The sequence below is a fragment of the Oncorhynchus gorbuscha genome, linkage group LG08 (assembly GCF_021184085.1).
Source record: "Oncorhynchus gorbuscha isolate QuinsamMale2020 ecotype Even-year linkage group LG08, OgorEven_v1.0, whole genome shotgun sequence".
NCBI classification, from domain to species: domain Eukaryota; kingdom Metazoa; phylum Chordata; class Actinopteri; order Salmoniformes; family Salmonidae; genus Oncorhynchus; species Oncorhynchus gorbuscha.
This window is the reverse complement of record NC_060180.1, coordinates 29,745,560-29,762,666: the sequence shown is the minus strand read 5'-3', so window position 1 is coordinate 29,762,666 and position 17,107 is coordinate 29,745,560. Positions and strand designations below refer to the sequence as shown.

At 44.8% G+C, this 17,107-nt stretch overlaps 1 protein-coding gene across 11 annotated transcripts in view; it reads right to left on the bottom strand.

Annotated features, from left to right (window-relative positions):
• Nucleotides 1-17,107, bottom strand: part of LOC124041470 (LIM domain-binding protein 1-like) — a 46,391-nt gene that overhangs the window by 12,958 nt on the left and 16,326 nt on the right. For 10 of the 11 annotated variants that reach the window (XR_006839951.1, XM_046359079.1, XM_046359088.1 and 7 more), the window contains 5 exons: nucleotides 1,002-1,107; nucleotides 844-888; nucleotides 630-705; nucleotides 394-496; nucleotides 87-259 (listed from right to left, as the gene is read on the bottom strand). Coding sequence is in view for 10 of the 11 variants with exons in the window: in XM_046359079.1 (XP_046215035.1) it covers nucleotides 87-259; nucleotides 394-496; nucleotides 630-705; nucleotides 844-888; nucleotides 1,002-1,107 (503 nt within the window). In the remaining variant the exon portion in view is untranslated. Of the gene's footprint in view, nucleotides 1-86; nucleotides 260-393; nucleotides 497-629; nucleotides 706-843; nucleotides 889-1,001; nucleotides 1,108-4,549; nucleotides 4,865-17,107 lie in introns of those variants that run through there. The other variant, XM_046359086.1, reaches the window with a different exon arrangement.

Here is a 17,107-nt window from a genome sequence, read left to right as displayed (position 1 = left end):
TGAAAGGTGGAGTTGTGGAATTGTAAGTGGGGAATGTAATGTGTATTTGCAAATATTCAAATGTACCAGAAAGTGTATTTTCGTACCTGTGTGAACATGGGCTTGCCGTTCTGTGTAACCATGGTGCACTGGTCACAGTCCAGAGACACAAAGTTTGTGTGGAAGGACTCTTTAGGGTGCTTCAATGTGTAGAACAGCTCAGTGGCGCCGCCTTCAAAGATACTCCGGAAGTACCGCGGGATCAATGTCCGGCCGATAGCTAGGAAGAGGATACATTTACTGTTTCAATAAAAGTATTTAGTATCAAATGCAGATTAACACGTTATGGTTAGAGGGTGAAATCTATGCAATCCCATAAAGCATAGCCGCCCTGGAATTCAAAATATTTCGTACTGTATCGTTTAGGCCCGTCCTCCAGACAAAAGGTGATGGTGAGCATGGCATCATCCTCAAAGAACTCTGTGGTGAAGGCATCCCACCAGAGATTGTCACAGTCCTACAACACACAACCAAATCAGTCCAACAGTAGAGGGGAGAGAAGATATTCCCACCATCAGTGAATCAATCATTCAATAAATCAATCTCCCACCACAGACTAAGGGCACAGCCAAATCGCCATCATCGCCCACCTCTGTCCAGTTTTGTAGCCGTTTGTTGAGCTCAAATATCCTGTAGTCTGTCTGGTTGCCGTATGGTGTTGGTCTCCTGCATCAGGCCAGAGCAGGGTCAGTATAGATGGACTGGACTTAACAACTTTTTTCTAATTAAAACATTTGCTCTAACACTATTTTGAGGCCTGGGGGGGTCAAGGTTGATGCTGTGATCGTCAGTCGTTGTACTCACCCCATGCCAGGCTCTAGGTATGACGGGGGGTACATTGGTGTTGGCCTGCAGACGGAAAGACAGGAGAAAGTACAAATTAAAACAAACCAGTACTATATAGGTACTAATAGTAATGTACTAACAGTACGAGTTAAGTGGCAAATGCGTGCGTGTCCTACCCTACGTCCCTGTCCAGCATGGTGCCGGGGTGGAAGGGGGGGAAGGCACTGCCGTTAGGGCCGGGCTCCTTGGGGGAGTACAGCTTGAACGACTTAGACGAACAGCCTAGAGAGAGAGAGAGAGAAAGAGAGATTGAGCGATTTGTACAAACTGATTACAAGCCTGATTACACAGACCGTGCTCACACAAAAAATCTACCAATGAATTGCAGCCTCGGACCAACACGCTCCACCATTAAGCCAGCTACAGCCAACTCATTTACTTGCTTGTTTTTGCCCCTCTGTGTGAAAGCAGACTATTAGACAAATATGCATCTTTAATCTTATTTACTCTACCAGGTAGGTTGACTGAAATTATTCCTTTATAGCATATTTCAGAGTACAGATGAGAAAACAGGTTAAAAAAAGTTGACTACATTATGGAAATTTTACCAATATTGTATTTTCTTGTGTGCAAATAAATACAAACCAATCATATGCCCTCAGCCATTGCCAAAAGCTATGCAATCTGGTTGACTGAAACTACTTAGACTTTTGTATCCTACTTTGTAGTAAAAACATTAAACTAGACAAATATAAAAGGCCAAATGTAGTCTACTTCAAAATACACACATGCTAGGTAAATAAGCCATTTCATGCTCAAATTGACCTTAATATGGAATTGCTCTAAATCTCTCTTTATAAACTGGGTAAATCAAGATGTAGCCTAGGTCTATTCATGATACAGATTAATGCATATTATTCAATACGAGTGTGTGAATGCATTGAGCTATCGAGCTTGTTTTCACTGATTTTGTGGGGCTACAGATCCCTTCCATGTAGGACTTATTCTATTGTACTTAACATTTCCATAGAAGCAGTCTTCTATAAAAGTGTGTGCTGTCTCTAAGAAGGCAATGATGTCATTTGTGAGGCAGAACATGGCGGTGGATTCTGGCTTTGTGGGTGGCTATGGAATATAGGGGAAACCAGGCAGGAGAAAAATTAAGTGAATGAGTTTATGGTGGTGAGATAGACAAAGTGAATGAGTCAAGTTTTGGGTGAAAATCAGCTTTGAAATGTGCATATTCGTTATACTTGCATATTATCACAAAGAAAGTACTAGGGTAGTGAATTTGTGTTGCTTCAGCTGTAAGCTAGCAAGTAAAGTTAGCCTTCAATTAAAGCTAGTATCGTCTTGCGTTGTAGAAGTGTTCTAGCCTGTGTGAACATCGTTTTGCCAACAGTAATTCTTACATGCCATGTTGCATTATTCAAGTGTTAATTTATGTGCAGCATGAGTCAGGAGCTAACACAGCCCAGACAGTACCAAACAGCTTTTTAAAATAAAAAAACATACAGAAGTTTCAGTATACCATATAACACTAAACCCCTCTCTTGCATACAGCAGCCTAAAAGCATGTGATCACAGTCCTGTTGTGTGTGTGGTGTCCTGTCCTGCCCATCCCCCACCCCGCCCTCTAGCTTGCTGTGGTGTAACCCTTCTCCTGCCTAGATCTGTGCATACTGAAACACTCAGGCCTTCATTACAACGCTGCTGTAACTAAACACCCCATCTAAGGCTTACTGAATTTGAAGACAAAGAAACACTGCATTGAGCCTCAACTTGTATTCAATAACATCCCATCTCCATCTGTAGAAGTAAGGCTGGAATAAAAAAATAGGCTACTCTCTGTGGCCTACTTCGTCAACAACGGGGGAGTGGGGGGGGCATAGAGAGAGATTAGAGAGGGAGAGATGGGGTTATGTGCACTGTCCTGAGCTGTCTGCCCTCCTTCCTCTCTAGTGCACAACTCAGCCAGCCCAGGTCATTATAAAAGGCATCCAAATGCTTCCCAGCCAAAACTGTTCGGAAGAGTTTGCATATATTATGGCATTTTGGGTTTGGCTGTTCGGCACACTTTTTTGAGGCAAGCTGAAGTCTACGCCCCTTCCTCTGTGATTGGTCAACAGTAGGGATTCTTCAATAAAGTATTGTTTTTAAACGAGAGACGACTCGTTTTCAAATACCCTTTTCATTGAGAAATACGGCACCAAAATTCTAATTTAGATGTGAAATTGCACGAAAAAGATCTCTGCAAAAACATCCAAATTAATAACAGATATCTTGAGTTATCAAAGATTAATTCTGACTATTTTGAGGATCTGGCTACGGCTTCTCAATATGGACAAACAGTACTACTGCCGCTTTTTTCTCGTTTTTCAAGGGAAGGTCTTTTACGGGAGTATGCAAGTACACATGTTCGGCTAGCCGAGTTTAACTCTGCACCAGCCGAACTGAAGCATGCTGAGGCCTTAACACAGGAAAAACGATAGCTTCTACTACAACAACTCTAATATGCTCCCAAAAGCAGAATCCTGCATCTCACCAATAAAGCATTGTTTGGAGAACAACATTACCCATATTATATACCCCCCCCCATCGCCCCTCCCAAAAAAGCACACAAATCCCCCTTGTTTCACTGCACCCCAGAGAGGCTGTCTATCCTCCCCTCTCCGGCCCTTCTCTACAGGGTTCACTGCAGTTCTATTGGCATGACCTTTGACCTGGCAGCAACCCCAAACCCTGGTACACCAGACATCCTCCTGTATACACTCAGCCTTTCTCTAGGCTAGCCAGGTACGTCATATTAGATTACTCTTATCATCCTACAATCAATAAAAATACTTTTCATTGCACAGACTGGCTTCAAGCCTTCAACCTCTGCATATAGCCATGCCAACATGAGAATATAATGGATAAGCAGTTGGTGGCATCCACTCACTCTACTCTGGGGTCAATTCTGTCTTTATGACAAGATGTAGATGGATGACATCAGTCCAAGCTTCCAGAGATCTGGGGCAGAAGCATAGAGTAACACTGGAGGAGCATCATGTCACTGTCTGAGAGATGTCATATATAGAGGAGTCACAGACAACTTCTCCTATATTCCCCAGATGACACACACTATCCAATGAAAGCGCCATTGACCTATCTTGGAGTGGGTGAAGTTGCCTCTACTACTAGATAAACTGATCTACGGCCTGTTTTGAATTTTCCACTCAGAGATTTGGATGAGCTTATACTCTATCTGTAGTCTGGGGGTTATGATTGATTAGAACGAGATTTGAATAACAAAACAACAATCGCCAATTGACATTTGCTCAATTAAACACACCGAAAGACAGCATTGAGCCTAGTACAGATTACGTTAGTTAAACATCGAAGTGACAGAGCTGAGAAGCTAGCAGCCAACTACATGACGTCTTCATTAATTGTCTAATCTTGATGAATACTGACGCGTGAGATCAGTTGAACACAAGGTTTGACTGGATGCTGATAGCATGCTAGCTACAACAGCAAGATTGCCTGTGTTGACCAGTGGCAGTGAAGTTAGCTAGCTGTGGCGTTAGCCATCTAACGTTAACTGTTAAGGAACTAAGTACGTTAGCTAGCTGCACGAGCCGCATTCGAAATTTCACGTTTGCATCCTAATAATCCATTGCTACTTAAAATTGCAACAAGACTAGTACCTAGAGTTAATTGCGAACACTTCAAGCCACCATACCTGCACCGAATGGTTAAACGAAACGCGGTGGGGGGGTTTTCCAACACCACTGCTCGGTTAGCAGGCTAGCTTGAATGCTAGCTGTCCCAATTTGAAGCACCTTCAGGCTCAGCTTTAAAAAAAATAGCCGTTACTTCAGTGCTCCTCCGAAACAAAAAGAAAAGCAAAACAAAAAAGTGGCAATAATCAGTACTTTCTCAGGTGCGTTATTTTTACTCCTCCGAGGTAGCGTTTTTTTTTTTTAGCAACACAGTTGTTGAGAAGTGGTGAAGGAGCCAAACCCTTTGTTCCTAGCCAGCAGCGAACAATGTCCCCCCCCCCGTCTCTGCACTTGCTCTTCTTCGATGAAGTTTAACAGCGGTTGGCAAACTAATAAATATTGCATTACCGCCACCTACTAGACTGGAGTACAACTCCCTTGTACTTTGCTTGAAAAAACAAAGGAATAAACAAATACCCTACCATCGAACACTACGCTCACAAAAAAAAAAAACTTTAAAAAATACCACCCAACTCATTATATAAATCTCTGTAGTCCTACCTCAGGCCAACAATCTGAAAGGATGGGACACCACCACTTACCACACCCTGTACATCAGAAGAGTTATCGTCTCGCACACCCAAATACCACTGCAGCTGCCTAACACCAGTCTCAACGTCAACAGTGAAGAGGTGACCCCGTGATGCTGACCGTCTAGACAGAGACTGGTGTTTTGTGGGTACTATTTAATGAAGCTGCCTGTTGAGGACTAGACACTAATGAGGCGGCAGCGTTGGACAAGTAACCGAAAGCTTGCAAGTTCGAATCCCCGAGCTGACAAGGTAAAAATCTGTCGTTCTGCCCCTGAACAAGGCAGTTAACCCACTGTTCCTAGGCCGTCATTGAAAATAAGAATTTGTTCTTAACTGACTTGCATAGTTAAATTAAAGGTTGAATAAATAAAAAAATTAAAATAAAAAAATTTACTTGACCTCTTGCTCAGTTGTGCACCGGGGCCTCCCACTCCTCTTTCTATTCTGGTTAGAGACGGTTTGCGCTGTTCTGTGAAGAGAGTAGTACACAGCGTTGTACGAGATCTTCAGTTTCTTGGAAATTTCTCGCATGGAATAGCCTTAATTTCTCAGAACAAGAATAGACTGTTGAGTTTCAGAAGAAAGTTATTTGTTTCTGGCCATTTTGAGCCTATTTATTTATTTTTATTTTACCTTTATTTAACTAGGCAAGTCAGTAAAGAACAAATTCTTATTTTCAATGACAGCCTAGGAACAGTGGGTTAACAGCCTAGTTCAGGGGCAGAATGACAGATTTGTACCTTGTCAGCTCGGGGATTTGAACTTGCAACCTTTCGGTTATTAGTTCAACGCTCCAACCACTAACCCACAAATGCTGATGCTCCAGATTTTATTTTGATTTTATTTCACCTTTATTTAACCAGGCAGGCTAGTTGAGAACAAGTTCTCATTTGCAACTGCGACCTGGCCAAGATAAAGCATAGCAGTGTGAACAGACAACAACACAAATTTACACATGGAGTAAACAATAAACAAGTCAATAACATAGTAGGAAAAAATAATCGATATACATTGTGTGCAAAAGGCATGAGGAGGTAGGTAATAAGTAAGCCATAGGAGTGAATAATTTCAATTTAGCAGATTAACACTGGAGTGATAAATGATCAGATGAACATGTGCAAGTAGAGATACTGGTGTGCAAAAGAGCAGAAAAGTAAATCAAATAAAAACAGTATGGGGATGAGGTAGGTAAATTGGGTGGGCTATATACCGATGGACTATGTACAGCTGCAGCGATCGGTTAGCTGCTCAGATAGCAGATGTTTAAAGTTGGTGAGGGAGATAAGTCTCCAACTTCAGAGATTTTTGCAATTCGTTCCAGTCGCAGGCAACAGAGAACTGGAAGGAAAGGTGGCCAAATGATGTTTTGGCTTTAGGGATGATCAGTGAGATACACCTGCTGGAGCGCCTGCTACGGGTGGGTGTTGCCATCGTGACCAGTGAACTGAGATAAGGCGGAGCTTTACCGAGCATAGACTTGTAGATGACCTGGAGCCAGTGGGTCTGGCAGCGAACATGTAGCGAGGGCCAGCCGACAAGAGCATACAGGTCGCAGTGGTGGGTGGTGTATGGAGCTTTAGTGACAAAACGGATGGCACTGTGATAAACTGCATCCAGTTTGTTGAGTAGAGTATTGGAAGCTATTTTGTAGATGACATCGCCGAAGTTGAGGATCGGTAGGATAGTCAGTTTTACGAGGGTAAGTTTTGCGGCGTGAGTGAAGGAGGCTTTGTTGCGAAATAGAAAGCCAACTCTAGATTTGATTTTGGATTGGAGATGTTTGATATGAGTCTGGAAGGAGAGTTTACAGTCTAGCCAGACACCTAGGTACTTATAGATGTCCACATATTCTAGGTCGGAACCATCCAGGGTGGTGATGCTAGTCGGGCGGGCGGGTGCAGGCAGCGAACGGTTGAAAAGCATGCATTTGGTTTTACTAGCGTTTAAGAGCAGTTGGAGGCCACGGAAGGAGTGTTGTATGGCATTGAAGCTCGTTTGGAGGTTAGATAGCACAGTGTCCAAGGAAGGGCCAGAAGTATACAGATTGGTGTCATCTGCATAGAGGTGGAACAGGGAATCGCCCGCAGCAAGAGAAACATCATTGATATATAGAGAGAAAAGAGTCGGCCCGAGAATTTAACACTGTGGTACCCCCATAGAGACTGCCAGAGGACCGGACAACATGCCCTCCGATTTGACACACTGAACTCTGTCTGCAAAGTAGTTGGTGAACCAGGCAAGGCAGTCATTTGAAAAACCGAGGCTACTGAGTCTGCCGATAAGAATATGGTGATTGACAGAGTCGAAAGCCTTGGCTTGGTCGATGAAGACGGCTGCACAGTACTGTATTTTAACGATGGCGGTTCTGATATCGTTTAGTACCTTGAGCGTGGCTGAGGTGCACCCGTGACCGGCTCGGAAACCGGATTGCACAGTGGAGAAGGTACGGTGGGATTCGAGATGGTCAGTGATCTGTTTGTTGACTTGGCTTTCGAAGACCTTAGATAGGCAGGGCAGGATGGATATAGGTCTGTAACAGTTTGAGTCCAGGGTGTCTCCCCCTTTGAAGAGGGGGATGACTGTGGCAGCTTTCCAATCCTTGGGGATCTCAGATGATACGAAGGAGAGGTTGAACAGGCTGGTAATAGGGGTTGCGACATTGGCGGCGGACAGTTTCAGAAATAGAGGGTCCAGATTGTCAAGCCCAGCTGATTTGTATGGGTCCAGGTTTTGCAGCGCTTTCAGAACAACAGCTATCTGGATTTGGGTAAAGGAGAAAATGGGGAGGCGTGGGTGAGTAGCTGCGGGGGGGCGGAGCTGTTGGCCGAGGTTGGAGTAGCCAGGAGGTGGGCATGGCCAGCAGTTGAGAAGTTTTCGATTATCACGGATTTATCGGTGGTGACCGTGTTACCTAGCCTCAGTGCAGTGGGCAGCTGGGAGGAGGTGCTCTTGTTCTCCATGGACTTTACAGTGTCCCAGAACTTTTGTGAGTTAGAGCTACAGGATGCAAATTTCTGCTTGAGAAAGCTGGCCTTTGCTTTCCTGACTTGACTGCGTGTATTGGTTCCTGACTTCCCTGAACAGTTGCATATCGCGGGGACTATTCGATGCTATTGCAAGTAGTCTGAAAGGCCCGTTTTATTGCTTCTTTAATCAGCACAACAGTTTTCAGCTGTGCTAACATAATTGAAAAAGGGTTTTCTAATTATCAATTAGCCTTTTAAATTGATGAACTTGGATTAGCTAACACAACGTGCCATTGGAACACAGGAGTGATGGTTGCTGATAAATGGGCCTCTATACACCTATGTAGATATTTTGTTTTATGGAATAAGCCGTTTCCAGCTACAATAGTAATTTACAACATTAACAATGTCGACACTGTATTTCTGATCAAGTTATTTTAAAAATGGACAAAGAAATGAGCTTTTCTTTCAAAAACAAGGACATTTATAAGTGACCCCAAACTTCTGAACTGTAGTGTATATCCTAACATCACTTTGTTGGGAAAAGACTCAACATTTAAAGCTCAAAAGAACAGAGGACGACTCTTCTGTTTCACCACTCACGCTACCCTGTCTGCTTCACACCGAACGACGAGCATCACAAACAAAGGGAATCTTCCCCTTCAGTTGGTCAACTTGTACATTTACTGCTACCCCAGTAATCACCCTTTTCTTGAAGGCAAAACAATTTACAATTCTCTCCCCCATTCGTATAATGCGGAGCGCCTTCTCCCTTTGACCAGCAGAAACACAAACAATAATCACAAGACCACTTCTGGTTACCCTCACCAATTCCACAGCACCCAACTCTCATTTCACCCACCCTGAAACCAGAAATGGGTCAAAAGGCAGGGGTCCACTTTTTCCAGCAAAAAAAAACGGTCACAGACTCATCTTTATCCTGACCCTCGGTGCGAGCCTCGGGCTCCAAGAACTTCCCCACACCTATCACTTCGGACACTTCAACCTCATTCACTTCCATTTCTCCTCCTGTCTTCAGCTCACTCTGCTTACACCTTCTACCATTCTTCTTTAAAAAACGATCTCCCTTTTTCCCACCATTTATAACCGACTCGAGCTCACCCGCTTCCTCTCTCTCGCTATGACCTCCTCTGCCTCTCTTTTTCACCTCCATTCCTCCCCTGTATTCCAAGTATACATCACCTTATGATATCGCATTTCTCCTGACAGTCATCTTGTTCTTGCCTTCTCAAGGGACACCGTTTAACCGGCGGTCACAATCTCCGTACAATCAGCACGAACCCCTCGGGATGTAGCGCTCAACAGTGCATCCCACTTAATGAAGCAGCTGCAATGCTTTTCCAATTCAAACAAGCACACTCTTCCAACCACCATCCACTGTCTCACTTCCTTCTCTCTGTACAGTCAGCTTCCCCCTTCTCGCTGTTTTGTCTTCTTTAAATTTGTATTAGCGGATCAAAACCAAATGAAAGGCGCATAGACCGCCAACCTACTGTACTGGAATGTGAACCTGTGTTTCCACCTGCTGTTCTGGAGTATGAATTCATTACACTTTGACTCAAAAAGGATTGGGGGAAAAAATAAGAAAAATTGACTTTCCAACTAACCTTACAATTCCAATGGAGTTTTCCTATCTCCTCAAAACTATCTCTGACGGTAATTCATTTAGTGTGGACGGAATTGCTGGCGACGGTTGTTGGGAAGTGGGTTGATCGGAGCTCTGGTATCAATAGTTGATAAAGAAACAATGAAACTTTACTCAGTGTGGCAGCGGTTCGGCACGGGTGTGCTGTGACTGGGTCAGATATGGTAGTAGATAGTGATGGAGAAGAAAGCGAAGCAAGTACGGAGCATAGCGGTAGAAATAAAGGGGGGGGGAAGGGGGTAGGGGTTTGAAGGGAAATGAGAGGTTTACAGAGGCAGAGAGATGGCAGAAAACTACATTTGAGGAGAGCAACATAGTGTCCAATGCTAGTAGAAGTTCGGAGGTAGAGAGTGCTGAAGAAGTGCGAGATATGTTGCGAGGGGAGCGTGGAGGTGAGGAGGAGCATAAAGTGATTCCGAAGTTTAGGGAGGAAGGGGAGTTGGGGGCGATGAGTCCAATAAGGTTGACGGCTGTGATGAAAGAGTTGATTGGGGGAAGTTGTCAATGCTAAAGTGTTAAGAGATGGGAGCTTGTTGGTGTTCTGTACGGACATGGCACAGAGGGAAAAAAGGGAAGAGTAAGGTGATGTCGAGCAACTGAACTGATCAAGCAGGGAAGCAGTGTCTTAAAAGGGTGATAACAGGAGTGCCTGCGAGTGTTAGCATTAAAGAGGTAAGCGACAACTTGAGGAGGTATTCCATTGAATGTTCAAAGAGCAACAAGGGGTGGAGTTAAGGTAGATATCGTGTCTATTCTGTTACACTTCAAGGACAGGGCACTGCCAAATACAGTACATTTACATTACATTTAAGTCATTTAGCAGACGCTCTTATCCAGAGCGACTTACAAATTGGGTAACCATAGTAACCATAGGATATATAGGAGTTATTATGTGAGGGTGTATGAACCGAAGCCTTTGAAATGTTATAACTGCCAGAGTTTTGGGCATGTGGCAACAGCCTCTAGAGAAAAAAGGGTGCGTGCCAGATGCGGAGGGGATTATTAAAAGTGCAATGGTGTACAACCAAAGTGCTGCAGCTGTGGGGGGGTGTTCATAGTGTGGCATATGGTGGGTGTGAGGCAATGAAGCAGGCAGTGGAGGTGCAACAAGTGAGAGTGGAGAGAAGAGAGTTATATGCAGTGAGGTAGTGAGGGTGGTCCAGGTCGAGGGAGATGCAGGTTCAATGGAGAGATGGGTTTGGAAAAGGTAAGGGGGATACCTAGTCAGTTCTTCAACTGAATGCATTTGGCTGAAATGTGTCTTCCGCATTTAACCCAAACCCTTTTAATCAGAGGTGCAGTGGGCGTGAACATATAGACCGGGGATTACAGGGCAGCCGGGTGGGTGATATGGCATACATAGACAAGAGAACGCTGGTGACATTCATAGCAGGAGCTATCGATATAACTGCCAAAGTAGAGGTCTACAACAGGGAGGATTCAGCTAATAGTGAAAGCGGCCGAGAGACGTCTGAGTACGACAGGGTTGACATGGGAAGAGGTTTGAGATGCCCTCAATCATCTGGAGGGGGGAGTCATGTATTACTGGATCTTAGTTATGGTGGTCGTACTACAGTGGAATGCTCGAAGCCTGTTGGGTAGTGGGCAGGAGTTCAAGCAGTACATTGTAGATAGTGCCAGCTAAGCCCGATGTGATTTGTGTGCAGGAAACATGGCTCAAACTGACTGTGGAGATTATCATACAGGGATATGTAGTGGTTCGTGTGGACAAAGACATAGGGGGGAGGAGGGGGATGAGCCACCTTCATAAAGCAACGACTCCTTTACAGGATGCTAGGCGAAGGTATTGAACTGGAATATGTGGTGGTGGTGGAGGTGTGGTTGAGAGGAGGGATGCGAGTGGTAGTGAACTACTTTATCTTTATCAGATATTGGACCTGGAAGTGCTGGAGAGGGTGGAGGGCCATGATATAAGTAATGTAGTGTGGTATGTGATTTTAATGGCTACGACACGCTCTGGGAGGGAGAGGGGGGGGGGGGGGGGCAAGCAATGTAAAATCGGAAAGAAGTGAAAGATCTGATGTGCCTGAATGATGGCTGTGGGACCAGGATTGTTGTAGCCATAGAGACAGATTCGGCCTTGGACCTCACTCTGGTATCTAGTGCAATGGCAGGAATCTGTGAGGTATGGGAGGAGTCCACTGTAAGGGGTGATCATTACCCCATAGTATGCACAGTAGGACCGGAGGGAAGAGGAGGAGGTGTCTGTGGATGGAGTAGGCAGGTGGGTGTTTTGAAAGGCAAAGTGGGATCAGTTTCAGGAGCCGAGGGAGCGGGTGATGGCTCAAGTGGATAAGAGAAGGGATGTGGATCGTATGAATAACTGGGTGAAAACAGCTCCAGTTGCTGTAGCTGCTGAGGCAATACCTATGAGTAAGGAGGAGGAGGAGGAGGAGGAAAGCCGTCCCATGGTTGGAGGAGTGAGGGGCAATGATGAGGAGTAGGAACAGGGCATCTAGAGTACTGACCAGGATGCATAACTTCAAACATCTGATTCAGTATAAGCAGGCCCAGGCGAGGAGAACTATCCGTCAGGCAGAGGAGGTCACGTTGGCGACGGGTTTTGTGACACAATTGGAAGGGCGACACCCATGGGAGAAGTGTGGGGGATGATTAAGAGGATGAGAGGGGTCAGAAGAGAGTGGGATTATCCAGTGCTGAGGAGTGGGAAGGATGTGGAAGTAACAGATGAGGAGAAGGCAGAGACGATGGCCAAATCGTTTGTCGAAGTGCATAGCTCGGAAAATTTGTCAGAGGAGGGTCAGAGGGAGAATGAGGGAGGGGCACCTGGATAGGAGGGAGGACGTAAATGCTGCTTTGAATACACCATTTACCATGGCAGAGATGAAAAGGGCAATAAGTAAGGCTGGGTTAACCTCACCTGGGAAAGCTGAGATGTGCCATGTTATCACATCTTAGTGATGAGGCACTGGATAATGTATTGGTGTTGTACAATAGAGTGTGGGAGGAGTGGAAACTACCAGGAAGCTGGAAGGAGGCCGTAGTGGTACCAATCCGGAAGCCAGGGAAGGACCCAACGAGGCCAACAAGCTATCGGCCAATAGCTTTAACATCACATGTATGTAAGATTATGGAACACGTGATTATGTTGAGGTTAACTTACTTCCTGGAGAGCAGGGGGCTAGTATCGACACACCAGAGTGGGTTCAGGAAGGGAAGAGGAACTATGGAACCAGTGCTCTGCTTAGAAGCAGAGGACAGGAAGACTCAGGTGAACAAGGAGACTGTTGTAGCTGTCCCGGTGAGGGTTGGGAAGTATATACCAGGCAGCTGGTGGATAACGGTACACCGCAGGGGAGCATGATTAGTCCTCTGTTGTTCTCAATCATGATCAATAATGTTTACTCTCAAGTACAGATGGATATTGGAAGGTAGCTATTTGCAGAAGAGAAGCCATGCATAGTCAGGAAGGTACAGAGAGCAAATGATGAGGTAGAACGGTGGGCATTCATGTGGGGATTCAGGTTCTCTGTAGAGAACTCAGACAGTGTTCTCTACCAGGAGGAAGATGGGAGATGAGGTATGCTTGAGGTTTTTATGGAAGAAACTTGGAGCAGGTGGGGTCATTTAGGTTCCTCGGGGTATATTTTGACACCAGACCGACCTTGGTAGAACACATTGAAAGAGTGGTGGGAAAGTGTAAGAAGGTGCTAAATGTGATGCGCTGTCTGACGGGGAAGGGGTGTTCCTCATTGAGGACCATGTATGTTGCATTGATCCGATCTGTAATAGACTATGGCAGTAAAGGGTATGGTTCGAAGGCCGGACCTCATTGGAAAGGCTAGATGTCATACACTTGGCAAGGGCTCAGAATATGTAGTGGGGCGTTTCGCACCTCTCCAGTGGCTGCGCCACAGGTGGAGATGTTGGAATATGCCATTGCAAATAAGGAGACAGCAGCTGGCAATTAATTATTGGGTCAACCTACATGGGTTGTCTCATCTTACGAAAGGGATTTCACGGGCGTGCTAGGAACATGAGCGAGAACAGAATACAAGCTTTGGGTGGGTGGGGTAATACCCAGGCGAAGGAGATGGGACTGTAATGGAAGGGAGTTTTGTCCAACGGTAGCTATTCCTGTAAATCCACCACGGCCCCTCCCACCTCCAGTAGTTGATCTAGAAGTGTTGTAAAGTCTACAGAAAGATAGAGAGGGTGTTGATCCATCTGATTTGTTTAAGAGAAGTCTGGATGCTGTGTATCAGGATTTTGTGGCCATTTACACAGATGGATCGAAAGATCCAAGGACAGGAAGTACTGGGTCTGCATTTGTCGTGCAGGAATGTGGAGTGGAAGTCAGAAAACGTGTTACAGATCATCTGGCTGTATATATGGCGGAGCTGATGGCCATACTGTTGGCCTTGCAGTGGATGGAGGAAGTCAAGACAGACAGAAGTAGTTATTTGCTCTGATTCGTGTGCAGTGTTGATGAGTCTGCAGTCCTTTAGGTCACGTAACAGACAAGACCTGCTTTGAGGTACTACAAACCCATTGACAAGATTAGACAGATGGGTATACAGATAAGATTTACTTCATCCCAGCCCATGTGGGGGTGGAGGGGAACAAGGCAGTTGATGTACTGGTTAAACAAGCACTTAGTAGTGGGGATGTTGAAATTTCAATGAGCAAAGCAGAGGCAGAAAGCCTGATATGGACAGTGATGGTGCAGAGATGACAGGAGCAATGGAAAAGAGATATTAAGGGCAGGCATTTATTTCAAAGCACAGAGGAAAGTCGGGGAGGGGAGGACGGCAGAAAGGGACAGAAGAGAGGAGGCAATTTTTTACTAGATTACGGGTGGGACACAGCCGGTTGAATAAGACTATTGTGATTATTGCCGTGGAGCATGTATTGCTACAGTGTAGGCAGTATCAGAGGGAAAGAGAGATGTTGAGATCTAATATGGATAAGGAGGATGAGAACAGAGGAGAGACAGAGTCAGCGTTGGCAGTGCAGAGAGCCTTCGTAACACAGAGAAGAGCAGTCTCGGTTGAGTGACCCGTCTTGAAGCCTGACTGGTTAGGGTCAAGAAGATTGTTCTGGGAGAGATAATAAGAGAGTTGGTCAGAGGAAGCACGCTCAAGTGTTATTGGAAAGATAGAAGGAAGGGATGCCTGTCTATAGTTTTTGACGTCAAAGGGGTCTATTGTTGGCTTCTTGAGGAGGGGAGAGACTCGAGCCATTTTGAAGTCCGAGTGGATGCAGCCAGTGGTCAGGGAGGAGTTGATGAGGGAAGTGAGATATACAGTTGAAGTCTGGAAGTTTACATACACCATAGCCAAATACATTTAAACTCAGTTTTTCACATTTAATTCCAGTAAAAATTCCCCGTCTTAGGTCAGTTAGGATCACCACTTTAGTTTAAGAATGTGAAATGTCAGAATAATAGTAGAGAGAATGATTTATTTCAGCTTTTATTTCATTCATCACATTCCCAGTAGGTCAGAAGTTTACATACACTCAATTAGTATTTGGTAGCATTGCTGTTAAATTGTTTAACTTGGGTCAAAGATTTCAGGTAGCCTTCCACAAACGTCCCACAATAAGTTGTGTGAATTTTGGCCCATTCCTCCTGACAGAGCTGGTGTAACCGAGTCAGGTTAGTTGGCCTCCTTGCTCACACACGCTTTTTCAGTTCTGCCCACACATTTTCTATAGGATTGAGGTCAGGGCTTTGTGATGGCCACTCCAATACCTTGACTTTGTTGTCATTATGCCATTTTGCCACAACTTTGGAAGTATGCTTGGGGTCATTGGCCATTTGGAAGACCCATTTGCGACCAAGCTTTAATGATGTCTTGAGATGTTGCTTCAATATAGCCACATAAATTTCCTGCCTCATGATGTCATCTATTTTGTGAAGTGCACCAGTCCCTCCTGCAGCAAGGCACCCCCACAACATGATGCTTCCACCCCCATGCTTCATGGTTGGGATGATGTTCTTTGGCTTGCAAGCCTCCCCCTTTTCCTCTAAACATAACAATGGTCATTATGGCCAAACAGTTCTATTTTTGTTTCATCAGACAAGAGGACATTTCTCCAAAAAGTACCATCTTTGTCCCCATGTGCATTTGCAAACCGTAGTCTGGCGTTTTTAATGCTGGTTTTGGAGCAGTGGCTTCTGCCTTGTTGAGCGGTCGATCAGGTTATGTCGATATAGGACTCGTTTTTACTGTGTATATAGAGACTTTTGTAACTGTTTCCTCCAGCATCTTCTGTTCTGGGATTGATTTGCACTTTTCGCACCAAAGTACTTTAATCTCTAACAGACAGACCGCTCCTTCCTGGGCTGTATGACGGCTGCGTGGTCCCATGGTGTTTTTGCTTGTGTACTATTGTTTATACAGATGTAATACCTTCAGGCATCTGGAAATTGCTCCCAAGGATGAACCAGACTTGTGAATGTCTACTATTTTTTTTCTGAGGTCTTGGCTGATTTCTAAAAGATTTTCCCATGATGTCAAGCAAAGAGGCACTGAGTTTGAAGGTAGGCCTTGAAATACATCCACAGGTACACCTCCAATTGACTCAAATGATGTCAACTAGCCTATCAGAAGCTTCTAACGCCATGACATTATTTTCTGGAGTTTTCCAAGCTGTTTAAAGGCACAGTCAACTTAGTGTATGTAAACTTCTGACCCACTGGAATTGTGATACAGTGAATTATGAGTGAAATAATCGGTCTGTAAACAATTGTTGGAAAAATGACTTGTCACGCACAAAGTAGATGTCCTAACCGACTTGCCAAAACTATAGTTTGTTAACAAGAAATTTGTGGAGTGGTTGAAAAATAAGTTTTAATGACTCCAACCTAACTGTATGTAAACCTCCGACTTTAACTGTAGGACAAGGTCTGGAGATCGGAAGAGGGGATTGGGTTGAATGTGCAAGTTGTCGGACGGACTGACATCACTCGTCGCAGGATTTCATCTGGAAAGAGAGGGGAGAAAGACACCACGGCATGTTTTGTGTGAGAGGGACCAGTGGACTCAATAGTCAATCGGCTGAGTGAATGAGGTGCGGAAACCTTCTTTTCAAAGTGGTTGACAGTCATCTGTTGAGAGGGAGGGGAATTAGGTGTTGGAGGATTAATAATAATAATAATAATATATGCCATTTAGCAGACGCTTTTATCCAAAGCGACTTACAGTCATGTGTGCATACATTCTACGTATGGGTGGTCCCGGGAATCGAACCCACTACCCTGGCGTTACAAGCGCCATGCTCTACCAACTGAGCTACAGAAGAGAGAAGGTGGCAAATAGGCAGAATCTTGATATTTTAGAGTGGTAGAAAGTGGCTTTAGCAGCT